Here is an 18,185-nt window from a genome sequence, read left to right on the forward strand (position 1 = left end):
CACAGAAATGGCTGATTCTGAAATACAGAATGGTTTCCCAGAGTTGAAAAATGATCTAATTTTGCGAGCTGCCCGTGGAGAAGGGACTGAGCGGGTTCCAATCTGGGTCATGCGGCAAGCGGGCCGCTATCTCCCAGGTAAGAGAAGTTTTGATGACATAATATTGACATGTTTAGTAGGTCACGTAAGCTTATGGTTTGTTTTTAGATTTCAATTCACAGCAGAGATAGTTTAGGGACTCAATGTATCGTTTAATCGAGACAATATTGCGTTCAACGTGATGACCTCGTATCCTTGTGGTTTTTACATGAGCTAAGTGGGCCATATTCGTATTCTCAGTATGGACTGGAACTAGCTTGCAAAGGAGGCTCATGGGGGGTATATCATTAAAAAGAGAGAAATTATATTTGTATTTCAAAAACACTCCCTGCATTAGCCTCAGTTGCAAGCTAGTTCCAGTCCAATAACAAGAATATGAAAATGGTCCATTTGTCAGACTATGATCAAGTGATCATCTCTGCTCTCACTGCAGTAGTTAGGGCACTGACATCTGTGGGAAGGGCTCGACAGCTGCTTCTCTTCCCCTTCCCCCAGCACATTGTATTTACAAAAAGGGTTCAAAGGTTCAGAGAAGGGAGCTTACCCCCCTTTTCACCCCTAAGAGGTACCAATTCTAAGACAATGCATTACCTCCTTTTTTGGCTTAATACCCTAAAAGGTACAGCGAAATCTCTCGCTGTGGACCTTTTGAGGCTCAACACACTAAGAGGTACCGAAACCAATTATTTAACCCCTAAAAGGTTATCATATGAGGGTCCTCCTCCCTCCCTCTGGGGTTTTGGGCCTCAATGACGTTTGCTGATATTTAGCAGGTCACCAGTCAACGGGAGATAATTTTTATGGCAAGAAAATAATTGTATGGTTGTCAGTTTAATGTCCATCCATTCAGTAATAGATCACAGATGATGTCAAAATGTGGTCGAAACGGAAAGGTGGCACAAGAGCTGTTAGGCGAGTCGCGTTCACTGATGTTCTTACCACTTTTTGATGTCATCTGTGATCTGCTGTATTTCTTTTTTTATTTTTTATTTTTTATTTTTTTTTTATTATTATTATTATTAATTATCTATTTTTTACAGCACGCATACTTACATTATTAATTACAAAAAACTACGTATAAAACTACAACAATACAGCTACTTACGCTAATTACAACTTGCTCTAATTACAATGCTTGACGAAACAACAGTATTATTTAAACCGCTTACGTTACACTAATTTTTAATCGTGGACAATTACTACAAACTTTTACTACGGTTACTAGAACTAGTGAAAACTGCAAAAAAAAAAAAAAAAAAAAAATGACAAAAAAGCGACAATTTACAGTATATTTAGCTATATTTACAGTTTAACTTGCACCTTTGCTCTGCTAGTTTCTATTTCTATTTTGTTTTTAAGGATAGCCAAGAAAGCGTCTAAGAAATAATCTTCCTCATTTTTTGAAGCAGTGTAAATATAATATTTTGCAATTATTGTACAGAGGTTTAAACCGAGACACAGAGGCACGGTGTCTGTGATGCCGTAAAGTATTTGTGCTTCAGAGAGCGTGATTACAGTATTGTTTTTTCTGTACCACCAATCAGTAAACTCTGTCCAAAACAGCTGGACGTTGGGGCAAGTTACGAAGAGATGTGTAATTGTTTGCTTTTCAGCACATAAATGACAGCGGTCGTGCTCTTTAATACCGAATTTATGTAATGCAGCATTGGTGGGTAAAATATGGTGTACAATCTTGAACTGAAACGTCGAGAGTTGAATATCTTTAGTGGCCTTGAAAGGCATCATGTACGTTTGATAAATTTGCTGGTCGTTCAAATTAGCTCTTTTCAGTCTTTTTTCGGCGGTGGCAGAAACGAACTTCTTTTCAACAAGGTAGTTAGTAGCAAGTTTGCAAGAGAGCTTCTCAAGGGGAATTCTATCCATGTTTGTAGGTTCCTTCGAATGCGGCTGTAATTTGCCTTTCAAAGTTTTAATCCAGTTAGATGGAATTGCTTGGCATAAACCGTAATAGGTTAGAAAGTTAGTTTTAAGGGCAAAGTGAGAGCAGAAATCTCGGTAAGATGTAAATGTGTCACCGTTGAAGATATCTCTAATTTTTTCTACACCCGCTTCATGCCATTCTTTGTAGTACACTGAGTAGTTACCAATCCTGATGAATCTATTGTTCCAAAGAATTTCATCAAGTATTTCCTCTTCTGAGGACGGAGTAAACAAATTGATTGACTGCCAAGCCAACAAGGCTTTCTCGTAAAATTTGAGAGGAATTCTTACATTGAGATTTTTGAGATCAAAATTGCACTTAAGGAGAAATTTGCCACCACATTTTTCTAACATGGTAACAGGGATATGCGTCCAGCTCGCGGAAGGGTAACCGTTATCAAGTCTTCGGATCCAGGTCGCTTTGAGAGCGTTGTTTATTGCATCAAAATCAGGCATTCCAAGCATTATTGCAAAATTTTCCTTTTACAAAGACAAGGAGTTTGTCTTATCTCGGGCAAAATATCTTAAAGGAACTGATTTCGCTGTGGCATGCGATTTCCCGAAAGAAATCGTCGACAAGAGAAAAGCACTTGTCCCGATTCTTAAAGACGCAAAGAAGAGAGGTCAAGACGCAAAACTCATCTTCGACAAACTGTACATCAATGGACAAGTATACACTCCAACCGAATCGCTATAGTCCTTCCAACGGAGCTAACGTAAGATATATATTTTTTTCTCTTCTCTTGTTTCTCTGGGTTCCTTGCTCAGCCAAGCCCAGTTTAAAGGTTAGTTTGTAGATCTCGCTAATGTTTGTCTACTGTATTTCTGCACATATGCAAGGCAACATGGAATTTTTCTGTTTTGAATGATGAAGAAATCAAAGAAAAATGTTCATGGCATCATCTATGTGTCTGTCCACCAATGAATCATAAGTAAGAACCAATGAAAGTGTGAGGATAATTCAACTTATAATCCATCAAATATTTTTACTTGCACATGATCGGTCTAAACATGTCATGTGACCAAATATTCCCCAGTTAAAACTGTGGAATATCTGAGAATATTTCCCAATTTTTAATATTAAAAAGGATATAACGAACACAATAGTGAACGAAAATATGCTTGGTTATTTGCCCTTGGACATTATCTTGAACATTACTGGAAAACTGTTTGCTTCTCGGAACAGATAATGTCTGTAGACAAATATCCAAGCATGTTTTTGTGCCAAATGGAGGCTATTGCTTATATGCTGTATAAATCCTGACGCATATAGTAAGGCTCTAGGATTCCAGAGGTTGATGAAAAATACTTCCAACTGTAAAATATTCTTCTACTGTAAAAGATGAAATGTTGCAAGTGCAAGACAAAGGAAAAAAATGTGAACCCCCAACAGGATTCAAACTCATGACTGCATGACCTCCCAGATATTATTTGGGCTCTCCCACAAATTGTGCCAGCATATTGCTCACTGAAACATTATTTCTAACCGTACCACAAGGTATTTTAATAATAAATGTTGTACTTCCAGAATTCCTGAAATTAAAGGAAGAAAACAATGCTGATTTCTTTAAGATGGTGCAGACCCCAGAACTGGCTTGCGAACTCACTCTTCAGGTATAGATAGATCTCACAGTGTTCCAGATAAGTGACAGGTCTCAGATCAAAAACCCGACAAGGTCAGCTACATGACCTGACAAATTAATTATAGAACATTGATGATTTGGTGGGAACAGTGGGAATTGACCTGTTGGAATTCCTTATTGACACCCTGCATTGAAAAATTATCTGGAACCCTGTCTCACATAGATAATTTTTTAACAACTTGTGAAGTCAATTGATTTTATATCCCTTTGGATAATGTTGAATTCTTATTCTTGGTTTTAACTCACATGATCAACAGCTGTGTTTTCTCACTGAAACAAAGCAAAGATTTACGTAAAAATAGAGTTCAATTCCCAGAGGTTAAATTTTGGGCTCCAACATGGCCGCTGTGACGTCAGGTGAAAACCAAGCATACTCTATAAACAATTTCTAACCTTTCAGTGTCAAGACTAGTATGCTTAATTATTATAAGGTACTTCTGTTCCCAAATTACATGCTCAGTTTTATTTTCTTTTTTTCAGCCTATAAGAAGATTTCCTCTAGATGCAGCTATTATATTCTCAGATATCCTTGTTATTCCTCAGGTAAATACTAATAATCATAAAATAATTATGATACCAATTATTATTGAATAATTATTATTCATGATAAACTATGGCAAAAATGTTGTTTATGACAGAGTTTCTTCCTAAGAGTGTGAGCAATGTGCATACTTTTAACTCAGCTTTTGAGAAGGAGGCTCTGCATTATTTTAATGTTATTAAATTGAGGTAGATTCATCATAATTCTTGTACATGTAAGTAAAAGTAGGTAAGTGAAGTCTGTATACGAACCAAGTGGCCCATCAGGCAAGGGCTTAGCTCTGGTTTCAGTAGCATGAAGTAACAAGGAGTATTTCTACTCCCCCCTGAATGAAATGCTGGTCCATTGCAGAAATTACCCCCAGCATTAAATTTGCTGGTACATGTACCCATTTATACACTTGGGTGGAGTGACATACTGCGAGAGTAAAGTGTCTTGCCCAAGAACACATCACAATGGCCCTGGGCTGGGCTCGAACCCGGACCACTTGATCTGGAGTCATGAGCATACTAACCATGAGGTTCCTCCATTCCTCCAATTCTTGTATGCAGATGGTCATAATTTTCAGATGACCTCCCATGTTTTCAAATGCTTGTTATATTTATTGCACCTGCCAATCACAGTGGCCAGTGACCAGCAAGTGATGACAACTCTTGACACTCTAAATGTCTTTTGTCTGTCGGCCTGTCATCCCAGTTGTAATGGTCGCAATTTATATATCTTATTAGATGTTTTGGTGTGTAGTATTGCTGTATATTTTTATGAGCTATGCCGTATTTTGACGAGCCCGTAGGGCGAGTCAAAATACAAACAACAAGTGAAAATATAAAGCGATACTACACACCAAAACATCTAATAAGAGATTTACTATCCAACTGTTGTAGTCAATAAATTTATCAATGAAGGAGGGAGAGTGCGACAGTTTCCGTGTGCGTGCTGGCAAACAGGTTTTCTACTGTGCAAATAACTGTACAATATTGCTGTATATTTGTACTGTTATTTGGACAGTATTCACTGCAGTTGGATAATAAAAAGAAATACTAACAGCGTTCATTTTTTGTTCCAACCAGGCTCTTGGTATGACTGTCCTCATGATCCCCGGAAAGGTTTGCACACATCAATTACTCACACTTCCATAATATATCAAACACGAGAGACAGTGTTTCATCGGGATATCCAAACACCTAGAAGAGAGTTGAATTTGACGAAATTCAAGGTGTTTGGATAGCCGATGAAACACTGTCTTGAGTGTTTGATATATCTTCTCAATTGAAACAAAAACTAAGGAGTAAATGGAGAAGTAAAATTGTCAGAATTTATGCTAATTAAGACCAGGTATCCAAACCTCCTTCACGGTTGTGATTTTCTTTGTTTTTACCTGATGAATTATTAATGAGTTTGAGAATTTCATTTCTCTGACTACTGATGAGTGTGATACAAAATTGATTTTTAAATGTTGACAATTGATGGATAGAAAGTAATTTGATGTTTTATTTCTCTCCATTTTTAGGGTCCAGTGTTTCCAGAGCCCCTTCGAGAACCAAGTGACATTGAGGTCATGATCATTGAGTTACTGACCATTGTCTTTCAGTCAACCTATTTACCAATTTTGTTCACAAAATTGTATTTGTAGCTTATTAATTATTTTTGTCCCCACAGAAACTTAAACAAGAAGTAGATTTAGAGAAGTCATTGGGATATGTTTTCCGTGCAATAACTCTGACAAGACACAAGCTGGAGGGACGAGTACCTCTCATTGGTTTTTCAGGAGCTCCAGTAAGGATAGAGAAAATGCTATCTTTTTATCCTTTACTTCAGAATTAAAAGATATTGGAAAATAAACAGACAGTACTTCTTGAAAGCTTCTATTTTAATGGTAACGTATTAGGGTTTCATCCACAGTTAAAAGCATAACTATAAAATGTTTGAGCAAGCAACCGGAACGATAATCCTGCTGGTGTTATGTTGGATCAGTAGTGATCTAATTGGCTTCACACATAAAATGAAGAATATAAAAGCAGAAACCTACATAATGTAGGATGATTTTTTTGAAGGTGTACTATATTTGGCTGTCCAAACCAGCCTTCTTCAGGTACAATGAGAATTTTACATTGGGACGTGTTTTTATGTAGCATATTTGCGTAATACCGGAAATAATTATGTAAAACTAATTTACAGTGTGAATTAAAGATAAGCATTTGGTAAAATAAAATAATGAAATAACATAATAAAAGGAAACAATTAATATGTTTCTTTGTGGATGTTCAGACCATCGGGATCAATTGTTCTGCCTTTTTGAATTAAAAAAGCTTCCCTGGCCTTATGGATAGAGTCTCAGTTGGAAAAGATTTTTTTGATTATTGCATGTTGTTAGCATTGGGGTTAGGAGAGGACAGGAAATCTTCTGCGGCTGTAGAAGGTTTAGTTTTAGCATAACAACTAACCTGGCGTTTTGACCTGGAAACTGGTACATATAAGGGACATTTGACAAACACTCAACTTCATCTCGCCCATTAATGTGTAGTCCCAGAAAATAACCATACCTTCCCCACTGAAGGAATTTTTTCTAGGAACCCCCCCCCCTCCCCCAACCCCTCTGGAAGTTCTAATTAAGCGTCATACATTTCTTTACATTTTTTGGTCTAACAGAAACCCCCTACCCCCAGGAAATTTCAATTCCTTCTGTGAGGGAAGTATGGATATTTTTGGAAATGTACAATATGTAAAAAAATGCTTGGTCAATCATAGTAACCTATGTATATTCTACTTAGCGGATAGGAACACTCTGAGAGTGACTTGCCTTGTCCAAAAGACCAGTTAGTGACACTGACCCACATTTGAACCCACACTGCTCTATTCAGATTTCAAAGTACCTCCTAATAGTGTATTTGCACAATGTCATTATTTGACCACAGTGTTTCAGCTACCAGAATTCATTTTGTTTTTGCCTTATTGGTTAACTGTTGAAACCGTACTGAAATTTAAATAACAACTGTCCAAACCAGAGGAGTTGTTGTCAAATGATGCCTCAAAAATATCACATTTAAGGTCTACCTGTACCATGCCACCTACTTAAAATGACAGACTTCATTTTAAGATCTTGCTTCCTCTCCAATTTACATTTTGTTGGGACTGGGAAAAGTTTTTCAAATCAGTCCTGGAAAGCAGACTGAGGCAATTTAGTTTGGCCATTTTCCCGGGGGTGGATTGAATATACTCCTAACTCTTTATCATTATCATGTTATGGGCTGTATAAGGCCTTGACTCTGACCATAACTTTTATTTGACTTTTCTCTGACTATAACTTTTTTATGAGATCGGATAATGAGTTGATTGCTAAAGCATTTGACAATAAAGATTTAAAGTAACGTCAATGGACATTCTGGTGGAACAAACATCATTTTCAAGATTGAGGTCCTTAATGTCAAAGTTGTTTTGTAAGAGTTGAGTTCAAGATGGATTGTATGCTAGTATATGTGAAGTATGTAAATGTACTAATTATCAGTAAATAAGTTTGCATGGATCGAGTCAGCCGGACTGCATGTTGAGTGACCTACACAAAGTTATCCACTGATGATTTATTTAGTGCATTTACATACTTCATGCAAACTGGAATGCAATCCATTTCGAACTCAACTCGTACATAACAACCTGAACATTGACATTAATCACCTCAATCTTGAGAATGATGCTTGATGCGTCGAACATGATTGATGTTACTTTTAATCTTGACTTTTTTCTGACTTTTTTCTGACTATAACTTTTTTTGCCTATTTTCTTTTTCAGTGGACCCTAATGTGTTACATGATTGAGGGTGAAAGCAGCAAAACATTCATCAAAGCTCGTAAATTTTTGAACCAGCATTTGCAGACTTCCAGCTGGCTGTTGCAACAGTTAACAGATTTAATTGTAGACTACTTGGTGCTACAGGTCCAAGCTGGTGCACAGGTAAATAAAAATACTGATGTAACGCAAACAAAGGAAGGAAACAGGGAAAGGAAATCTGTATATCTATCAGTTGCAAAATGCAAAATAATGAGATGTATAATGCTCAGTAGTTGCTCAAACCTAATACAGTTGATGCTCTCATAGCCAACCACTTTAGGAATTAAAAATAAAGTGGTTGAAACTATCTAGCTCAAGAGTTGCTTGGAAGAATAGACACTTTGCATAAATGGTGCTGACATTAATTTTGAATAACAATACTTATGCATTCCAAGCTTCACAATTGTGAGAAAAAAAATCTACACTGTAAGTGGGGCCCACGGATGTAATGTTAAATCCATGAGCACATTTTCTAATGCATTTATTAGCGCAGGATTTTAGTCATATCCTACATGTGTTTCTTGTGGGTGTTTTATTGTTCACACCCTATAGTAGGAGCGTACGTTGTACTACAAAGAGTTAGTATAAAATAAGTTCCATCTTTGTATCTCGCAGTTTAATCCTGACGAAGTCTCACTTGGAGACAAAACCGGTTGATTAATAAACTCAGTTGAACAGGATTATTATTTGTTGCTGGGTGCTGCCCACAAGTAGTCTTATTTTAAAATTGTTTAGAAACATATAAATAAGAGGGGTAGGTTGTATAGAGTATTATTTTACAAGTCAGTTATGCAAAGAAAAAGCACCCCACTTTGATCAATACAGACTTTTATCTCCAACAAGGGGATTCCACCTATAAATGGACAATGAATAATCATCCTAGTGACATGTAATGTCATAATGATCCATGGAGAATTCCACAGGGCATTCTTTACAGTAAGTGTCCATAATTAAATATGGAAGAAAGTGCATAAATTTGTAACATTTTGTTGTCCTTCTTTTCTCTTACAGATGCTTCAAGTGTTTGAATCTCATGCTGAAATTTTGGGTTATGATACTTTTACACTGTGTTCACTGCCTTACCTGAAACAAATAGCAGAGAAAGTGAAAGAAAAGTTAGGCACTGATGCTGTGCCAATGGTGAGGATATAGGAACTCACTGCGACAGGCTTTCATGGCAGTGATGGGAATGTGTCAGGTCAACTTTATTCCCTGTTTGTCTCAGGGTTTTTATTAAGGGCCAGGCACTGAGCAAATTGACTGGCTGTGAGAATGATTTTGCTGCCTGGTGTGACCTTTTGGAGGAAAGTATTTGCTAGAAAAAAGTGCAGTTCAAAGAGTTTTTCCTGCCTGTGAAAGCCCCTTGCCTCCCTGCTGAGAACATTAATAAAACCCCTGTTGTCTGTGGGGGAGGGGGGGGGGGGTACTCTGTAAATCATTATGGACATTAGGAATAAATCACATCAAAAAATAGATTTACATATTAAGTGAAAGTCAGTACCTAGTACAGTACAAAGAGGGAGGAGCAGTGGCCTCATGGTTACTGCACTTGACTCCATATAGAGAATCCCAGACTTAACCTTTTACCTGTACAAAAATATTTTAAAGGCTCATACAATTTGTAAATGAAATTCACAATATAAAATATAATTTCTTTCTGCACAATCTTGTACTTTTCCGTAAGTAAGCACCCTCTTGAAATAAGAAAGATCCAACCCTTTCATAAAGATTTGTTGAATGAATTATTCACAACCATTTTAGTGAAATGGGTGCGTTCTTTATATGTGCAAAACAAACGAAACTGGTAGGAAAAAACTCCAGCCCTGCTGCCAACCACAAACTGAATAAAAGTGAAGCCAAGAGAAGTGTAAAAATAGAAGTGCTTAGCAATGCCCAGATTTTTAATCAAGCTACCAATCAATATATCAAAGTGTTACATACTGAAAACTAGTGGTAGAAGACTCTTATTTTCTAACAGGAATTTTCAATTTATCTCTCGCCAGACAATATTTGCTAAGGGTGCTCACTATGCCATTAAAGATTTATCACAAATTGGTTATGATGTTGTCAGCTTGGACTGGACAGTGTCACCTAAAGATGCAAGGTTTGACAACTAATTGATATGTTCTGACAAATAATCACCTGAACCCTGAATTACCTGGCAGCACTGTCTACACTGTCAGAATATGTGCATGAGTCTGGGTGATTGCTAGGATATCAGTTTGCATGGAAGAGGATGCAGAATTAGACAACTGATCACATCAAAGAATAGCCCAGCATTTTGTAGACTGCAAAACAGTCGTTTTTGGACGGTTTTGGAAGGCATAAAGAGCCATAGCATCTCTCCCCATTCTCCTTCGTCCTTTTTACACTTGCTCCAGACCTTTCGTTCGAATATTGCCTATCACCTGCATTCGCAAAACATTTGACTGTTTTGCAGTCTAAGCATTTTGACACTGGCTATTGCAACTACTGTGCATTGTAATTTTTGTCCTCCAGGACATACTATTTGTCATCTTTTCACTTATAAGTCATTGTGTTAAATTAAACTTTAATTATTTTTCGTTTGTAGGATTGTTGCCCCAACAGTGACTCTCCAAGGTAACCTTGATCCAGCTTGTCTTTACAGCAGCCATGTAAGTGATACTTGAAATTGTTGAAAGAATTAATTTGAAACTCCAAATAAAGAACTGCTGATATCTCAGAGATAATCTACAATATGTTGCACAAGGGTTACATATATGTAATAATGCTTCTTTTGTTGAATCTCACTCAATATAATAGACCAAAATTCAGCCTAAGACAATAGACCTCAACCAGAGGCTGTGGGGAATAACTACAGAGTTTGTGGGGTTTATTCCCGGGAGCCTCGTGCCAAGGTCTATTGTTTAGGCTGAATTTAAATATATCGAAATTGGGCTATTCTATTTACATTTTACTCCAACTGAAAATGACTGAACAGTAAACAAATTAATTTTACACACTGAGTACTGGGCACCAGGTCTAACTGTAGTCACCTTACAGTGATATCATGGATTAAGCACATTTTGGCAGACATTTTGCAGTTGATCATTTGTAATCCATAATCCAATCTTCCAGTCTTGAGCAATTAACTTTTTTCCTTTTTGGTCTACTATAATGTGTAGTTCCAGAAAGTATCCATACCTCCCCCATGGGAGGGACCCCCTCCCTCACCCTTCTGGAAATTCCGATTAAGCTTCACACATTTCTTTAAAATTGTTGGTCTTAGAGAACCCCTACCTCCCAGGAAATTCCAATCCCTTCTGTGGGGGGGAGTATGGATATTTTCTGGAACTTCACAATCTGGGCTGTTTTTCTACCTTTGTAACTATCATTTTGAGATTTCCTTCACTTAAATTGAGTAATTTTGAACAATGCAAACTGAATATGTCATGAAAAGGGACACTGCTATTGGCACAGCATTTACTCAACAAAATTATGTGAAAAGTTATGAAGACAATCACAGGAAATGGACTGCAAAAAACCACGATTAATTTGAACTCTTTTGTCTTGTCATCAAATGCAGGAGGATTTAGCACATGCTGTCAAGAACATGTTGAGGAAGTTTGGTGCTCAACGTTATATTGCTAATCTCGGCCACGGGATGCATCCAGATCATGACCCAGAAAAACTTGCTACCTTCATTGAAACAGTTCATTCTTACTCAGAGACAATGAATGAAAGAGAGTCATCTTTCAGTCTTGACTCTTGATGATATTTATGTCAATAGCATTAACTGACATTATCCCTGAATTAATTGCAAGTAAATTTTACTGAAAGGGAACCTTGGCGTTGATGTTGTTACAGAATTATTTAATTTTTTTTTTTTCTATGAAGAGATGAGTTCTTGAGAAAAAAATCTCAAACTTCTATTCACTTCAAAGTCATTAAATCCAACGGGAGAAAACTATTTGCTTATTTCACAGTAGATTGCTATCAGTTCTTGTGCTATTGTATAATTGTTGCAGTCTGTTTTTTTTCTTCAAATAAAAATCTGACTGTCAAAGCATTTCCTTCAGGTCACCAAAAGTGGTTGTGAGGTAGATTTCCACCATATGCAATGTAGTTGCAATTTCATATGATCAACTTAGGCAAAAGGCCTTACTTCAAATTATGGAGAAAGGAATTTGTGTAAAGTAGAGGCATTGAAATATGTAGAAAGAGAAGTACGATTGTCTTCTAGGAAATAGACTATTTATTTTCTTAAGGAAATAACTTAAGCTATTATTTACTTACTATGAGATAAACATTAGCAATTTGTAGAATTTCAACTAAGATGCTAATAAAACTATTTTGTCAAAAGTACCAGAGCCTTTTGTGTAAATGATTTTTCATTTTTTGGTGTGAGTTTTCCAATAGGTTGGTACACTGTGAGACAGATTCTCACTGAGCAGAAAGTGAAGGGAATCTTGGCCTCACTGGGCAATATTTTCAATGGTGCTCGTGTTATAATGTGTGGAGTAAAGTAATTGGGGGTACATCTACCACCTTCCCCCTTCATAGACAATTTATAATAATTGACACTACTGACAGCACTCGCCATTACATAAACTTAAAGTTCTTGAGTGTTGGGGTACTTAAATTATGCCAGACCGACCGGTCAAGACCAGTGGGAACTGAAACGGACCTTACTTTCCATTTTTTTTTTTGTTGACTTCTGAAAAAAATTTCTGGAATCTTTGGCATAATGGAAAGCACCCTTACTGACATTGAACAAAGACAAATTATTGAAATTCTTGATTCCAGGGTAAAGGAACCAAAAACAGTTTTTTGAAGCTCAGAAAATATATACTTCTATATCACATGTTTTTCCAGTGTTTCATCCACAAACACAAGTGACCCTACCAACAGACAGAACAGACAGTCTTTTCAAACTGTTACATAATCAGCAAAATTACATCCATAAAACCCAAATTTCTTGCATTATTTTTATAAATCTATCAGTTCCTTTTGCTTCAGATCACTTTTTTTCCATAGTTCCCAGGGGCTAATGGGTCAGTTTTGCTTAAGATATGCTACATTTAAACTAGTACTGCATAACTGAAATTTTTGAAATGTAAGTAAATCACAGCTTAATACTTCCTTGAAGAGGACCCCACATGCCTACATGTCACTGTTGCGTAAAACTCTTCCTATCGGGACCCTTAACTCTGATCCAAATGTTTGCATGAATATTAATTATTAATACTAAATAAAATCAACTCACTTTATAGCATTAGCCTGCGGCAGGTCAGTTCTCTGATTTTCTCTGTTCAGACAAAAAGAACTTTTAGGGATGATGGATTTTGCTATGCACAGACACAATACCATTGTTTTGAAAACAAACATTTGATTCAACATTTTAAGGCCATTATATAAAGTTTGCATGCATTTTCCACTCTATTTCCAAGCTTCTTTGCCTCATAAATATTGGAGACATTCTGATTACACAGACTCTTGATAATTTACGGACAGGACACCCAGACTATTTCTGCATTCCTGATGATTGAATCTGTCTAATGAAGTTTTTCCTTATCAAGTTCAGCTGATAATAATGTCATGCACGCTCAGAAGAGCCTACATCCTCTACACCAAACTTGACGTCATGATCTGTATTCTGAACAGGGGTTTTAATGTTGGGTGACTCCATGACAGGGCATTTCTCAGGCCTCTGTTCCTCTGCACCGATGCGCTCCACTCCCCTCGCTGCAGGACCCAGAGCTCCTTGAAGTGGCTGATTGCCACCTTGAATTGCAGGCATGTCTTGTCTCATTACCTCTTCCCATCTCCGCTGCCGTTCATTCATAGCATTCAAAAGCTCAAGAATCTGCTCTTGCTGCTGATTAATGTTCTCCTGCAGTGGAGCGTGGTCAATTGCATCTCTCTGATGTGCATCATTATTTAACTGCTGTACGGCCACTTCGACATTTTGAACATGGTTTTCAAGCCTTTGAAGATTTCCCTGGACATTTCCAGGGAGGGCTGGGACAGTAGCGATCGTCATAAATGGCAACTTCACTTGCAATCCACTTAGTGTAAACATGGCAATAATGATAATGATGACGACTGCCAAGAACACAAATGGTTGCCACTGCAGAGGGACCTCTCTGAACAATGCACGAAAACTTTTGCCAATGGCTTCTGCAACATGTTCAAATGGTTGTGCGATAATACTGGCTACTGTTGCAGATATTGCCTGTAGAGAGTTTACAAAGGTTTGGCAATTATTACGGACAAAATCACAGTACTGTTCTAATCAGTTATTTTTGTGTGTACCAAGCTTCCCATAAGAACATTAAATGTACAGCCTTGTCAAAATGTTTTGCTGGTAGCTGGCAGGAGAACAGAAGTATTAGCCAGGAAAGGTCACAGATGGATTTGTTATTCGTCAGGATTTGTGATCTCCAGTGTGAAATGTGCAGCAAATAATTTAAGTCTGTATGTAGCCAAATTGCTGGCTGCTGGCAAATTTTGAATCTTAATATTACTAAAAAATGTTTGGTTTGAACTTCCAAACATTTCTAGTGGTCAACCACTATAGACCAGCATTTTTCAGGATTTCCAGAAAAGAGGAGAACCTAGTGAGGTATTTCTTGAAATTTCAAAAATTTCACGCCAGGAATTTCTAGAATTTTTGTATATAATAAATGGTTTGCTGCTCTTATTCAACAATTTGCAGGTTTTCCAGAAACTTTGCCTCTGTTTTGAAAGTTCTGGAATTTTTGTTGAATGAAGGCCCTTGGATTAAGCCCTCTTCTTGTTTAAAATATAATGAAATTGATTTATTATGATTACTTTTTTTGTTTTAAATCTAATTTAAAACCAGTATATTGAAAAGCATATTGCGATCAACACTGTTGTACATTTGGTTCATTTTGAGACAGTTTTCTTAGTCTGCTAATAAGCCCTCTCAGATATAAGCCCTTCTGTTTATAAGCCCATCCTAAACCTCTCATGAAGCTCGAGTATATAAGCCCAGGGCTTATAAGTGGTAGTATACGGTATTAACCATAAAATAACAAATCAGGGTGAGGTAGCAGCTCTCATAAGGTCTCACATGACAGTGGTTTCATTAACATTTTCAGCAAGAGGGCAACTGGTTTTTACAGGTGGAAAAAAAGAAGAAAAACTTTCCACTAGATGGTCAAACTAGCCGGGCAAAATTGTCCTCACAACCGGTCAATTTGCCTGGTGCCTGGCCCTTAATGAAACCCATGACATGAATGGCTTGATGCCCTTAGAGAGGACAATCAAACAAACAACAGAAACAGTGCCCCTAGCCCCAAAACAACAACAGCTTCTAACAAGCAAAAAAAGTTACAAGCTTATGAGAGCTGCTACACTTCTGAAATTATTAGTAAGTCAATTGAATTAGGATGACTAGAGTATGAATGAAGTCAACCCATTCAATATTATTGTTGCAAAAATAACTATTACTCACCAACATTAGAAAATTCTGAATTAAGAACTTGGAAACAAGTAACACAGTACGAGGGAATCAATGTGAACTTACCTTTGATGGAGAAATTTCCCAAATTGGGTCAACAAGTAACATCTCCTGGTACTTTACACAAGTGTCGTCAGTAAAGGTAAATGAATTTTTCAACCAAAGTGTAAGGGACTCTAATGGCCGTAATTCGTGATCTGGCCGGCAATGTTTGGGAATTTCCTTTTCCATCTGTGCTTGTTTGGAAGCAAATGCTTTTCTGTATAAACGATACCACTCCCAAGGAATGCTGACAATAAAACAGATGAACAGTACACCCCAGAGCTGGGTCCGCCAGGTTAACCTTGTGCGTGTCTCAAAAACAATTGCCGCGCAAATCACCAAAATCAGAGATGCCAAGATAAGAATTGCCTCTTTAGTTATATAACTTAATGATGAATTGTCCCACTGACCAAAACCATACATATCGTCTCTGCCTTTAAAATTAGATACAATGCCGATGATCACCTCACAGACGTCTTGGACGTTTCCATCATCTGATTTGACAAATTTTTCCAGATCTGCAACATTATCTTTTGAAGCAGTCACCACAACCTCATGATCTCCACGATCTTCAAGATTCCCTAGTATGCTTCTGACTACTTTTTTAAAGTATGGAGTGTCACACGGTGATGCATTGGCAACAGTTTTTTCAGCACAGGCCTGACATTTTACGGGTGATTTTTCCAAGTCCTTGTAGCACTGCGATAGCTTTGCTTGGAGTTTGTCATGATCAGATTGTTTTGCTGCGGCATCCTTTACACCTATTCCCTGATTGTAAAAAAATGTACATAATTTGTTATATGACAGTGGTGTCATGGTTAGTGCTCTCGCATGCTGATAACACGGTCTGGGTTCAAGCCCTAGCTAGGCACATTGTGTTATGTTCTTGAGCAAGACATTTTACTGGGCAGGAAATCACAGTGCCTCTCTCCACCCAGGTGTATAAATGGGTACCGGCAAACTTAAAGCTGTGGGGCAACCCTGCGATGGACTAGCATCCCATCCAGGGCTACTGAAACCAAGTTAAGGACCTAATGGGCCACTTGGTTCGTATACAGACCATAAAGAAAAGCAATAAGCGAGCTTTCACTAGAGCTCTGGGCAAGCTGTGACTATGGTGAGCTAGCCCAAAGGTCATTCTCATTAGCTCCTAAAAAACAATAGTTTCACCTCTTACAGTATTTGAATTTTCTCAAAACCTTTTCCTCAAAAAACTTCCACTGCCTGTTGGACAGGCAAAGGACAGAATCCACTGTCCCACTGCAAAATACACTAGCCCTGGGCTATTGGATAGGTCTTTAAACTCTATTATGTAAACCTTTTTACTGTTCCTGACATGGTACCAAGTGTTTGTCTGTTCATGTCTGTGTCTGTTGATTGGTTGGTTTGAATTTTAGGATGATCACTGAAATTTTCGCTGTCTATATCGATCACAAGAAGTTGTACAAGGTGATTTTGCACTGGTGTACGACAATTGCAGACTTATGAAATAATATTGTTTTCCCATTTCTATTAGTGAGAGCTGAACCGTAAGACGGCTAACCTGAGCTCTATTCAAGCCAACCTGAGTGCTGTTCAGGCTAACCCAAGTAATGTTCAGGCTAACTAGAGGGCTATTTGGGCCTAAATGTAGTCTGGTGTCTGCACCCTGCAAATGTCACAGCATTTTTGCACTTAAACTATTTTTTCACTTCTTGATGTTTGTAACAAAAACTCACTCAGGGTGCACCAGTTTAGTAAAACCCCCTACAGTATCTTTCTGATCACGGTAGATGCAAAATGTTTGCCATGGCGTTCAGCACCCTTCATTTAAATCACATTTCCATTTCCATTGTGAGACCCGAAATTAGGGGGCTCCCACATTGCAGTAATTCCTGATCATTTTTGGCCTGTATATCCCGACTCCACCTGCAAAAATTAAAGAGTTTTCTACTCGATATCCCGTTTTATCTGATCTCAATATCCCATTGATTTTTCCCCAAAATATTCTGCATCCTGTTAATTTTTTACCCAAATATCCCGTATTTCGAAAACCGTTTATAGCGTCTCCACTGTAAACCAGTTTGCATATCGAGTTGCAAGGAAGTTTACGGGATAGAAAACGAGGAAAACAATAAGAAGTGAAAGGAAAAGCGTAACGTTTAAAAGACTAGCAGGTTCAGCGAAGAAAACATTCAACTTTTAGTTTGGCAAGGGAATGAAAAGATGTGAAATTAAAGGCAAACTGACCGTGTTGTCGAACGATTGAGCTGCCGCATCATAGTGGATCATGTCCCACGGATTCAACCACTCATTTCCTGGAAGGGACTGCTCAGCTTCATTGTAATTACCTTCCTGTCCAAGTGATCGACAAACCAGAGAGGAAAAACTGATTAACAGTAACGAAAGTACTTGCATTCTGCTACGTTCAAACGCCAACCTCACCGTTTTTTCACCTTCCGTTTCCAAGAAAGATTGTGAGAGGGACTGGGTACCTCATTCTTCAGAGGAAAAAAAAAAGTACCCACCCATCTCCACAAGGGAATCTATTTTGCATTGAGTTTCAATTCAAATTTCTTTTCCTTCATTGTAGTCCCATATTTAACACATTTCCCATCGTTTATTTTTGCAGATTTTTGAAAATTTCTCCTAAAATTATTCTTTCGTG

At 37.6% G+C, this 18,185-nt stretch overlaps 2 protein-coding genes across 2 annotated transcripts; one reads left to right on the top strand and one right to left on the bottom strand.

Annotated features, from left to right (window-relative positions):
- Nucleotides 1–5: 5 nt before the first annotated feature.
- Nucleotides 6–12,265, top strand: LOC145468802 (uroporphyrinogen decarboxylase-like). Its single transcript, XM_081452502.1, has 11 exons — nucleotides 6–137; nucleotides 3,569–3,654; nucleotides 4,164–4,226; nucleotides 5,295–5,330; nucleotides 5,735–5,779; nucleotides 5,884–6,000; nucleotides 8,011–8,172; nucleotides 9,061–9,189; nucleotides 10,053–10,153; nucleotides 10,622–10,685; nucleotides 11,597–12,265. The coding sequence occupies exons 1-11, from the start codon at nucleotides 8–10 to the stop codon at nucleotides 11,780–11,782; spliced, it is 1,119 nt and encodes a 372-aa protein (XP_081308628.1). The 5' UTR covers nucleotides 6–7; the 3' UTR covers nucleotides 11,783–12,265.
- Nucleotides 12,255–18,014, bottom strand: LOC145468793 (chloride channel CLIC-like protein 1). Its single transcript, XM_081452494.1, has 3 exons — nucleotides 17,768–18,014; nucleotides 15,563–16,306; nucleotides 12,255–14,245 (listed from the first exon to the last, which is right to left on the bottom strand). Exons 1-3 carry the CDS (start codon nucleotides 17,933–17,935, stop codon nucleotides 13,607–13,609), a joined length of 1,551 nt encoding a protein of 516 aa, XP_081308620.1. The 5' UTR covers nucleotides 17,936–18,014; the 3' UTR covers nucleotides 12,255–13,606.
- Between the last annotated feature and the right edge of the window lie 171 nt (nucleotides 18,015–18,185).

This window comes from Orbicella franksi, chromosome 14 (genome assembly GCF_964199315.1).
Source record: "Orbicella franksi chromosome 14, jaOrbFran1.1, whole genome shotgun sequence".
NCBI classification, from domain to species: Eukaryota; Metazoa; Cnidaria; class Anthozoa; order Scleractinia; family Merulinidae; genus Orbicella; species Orbicella franksi.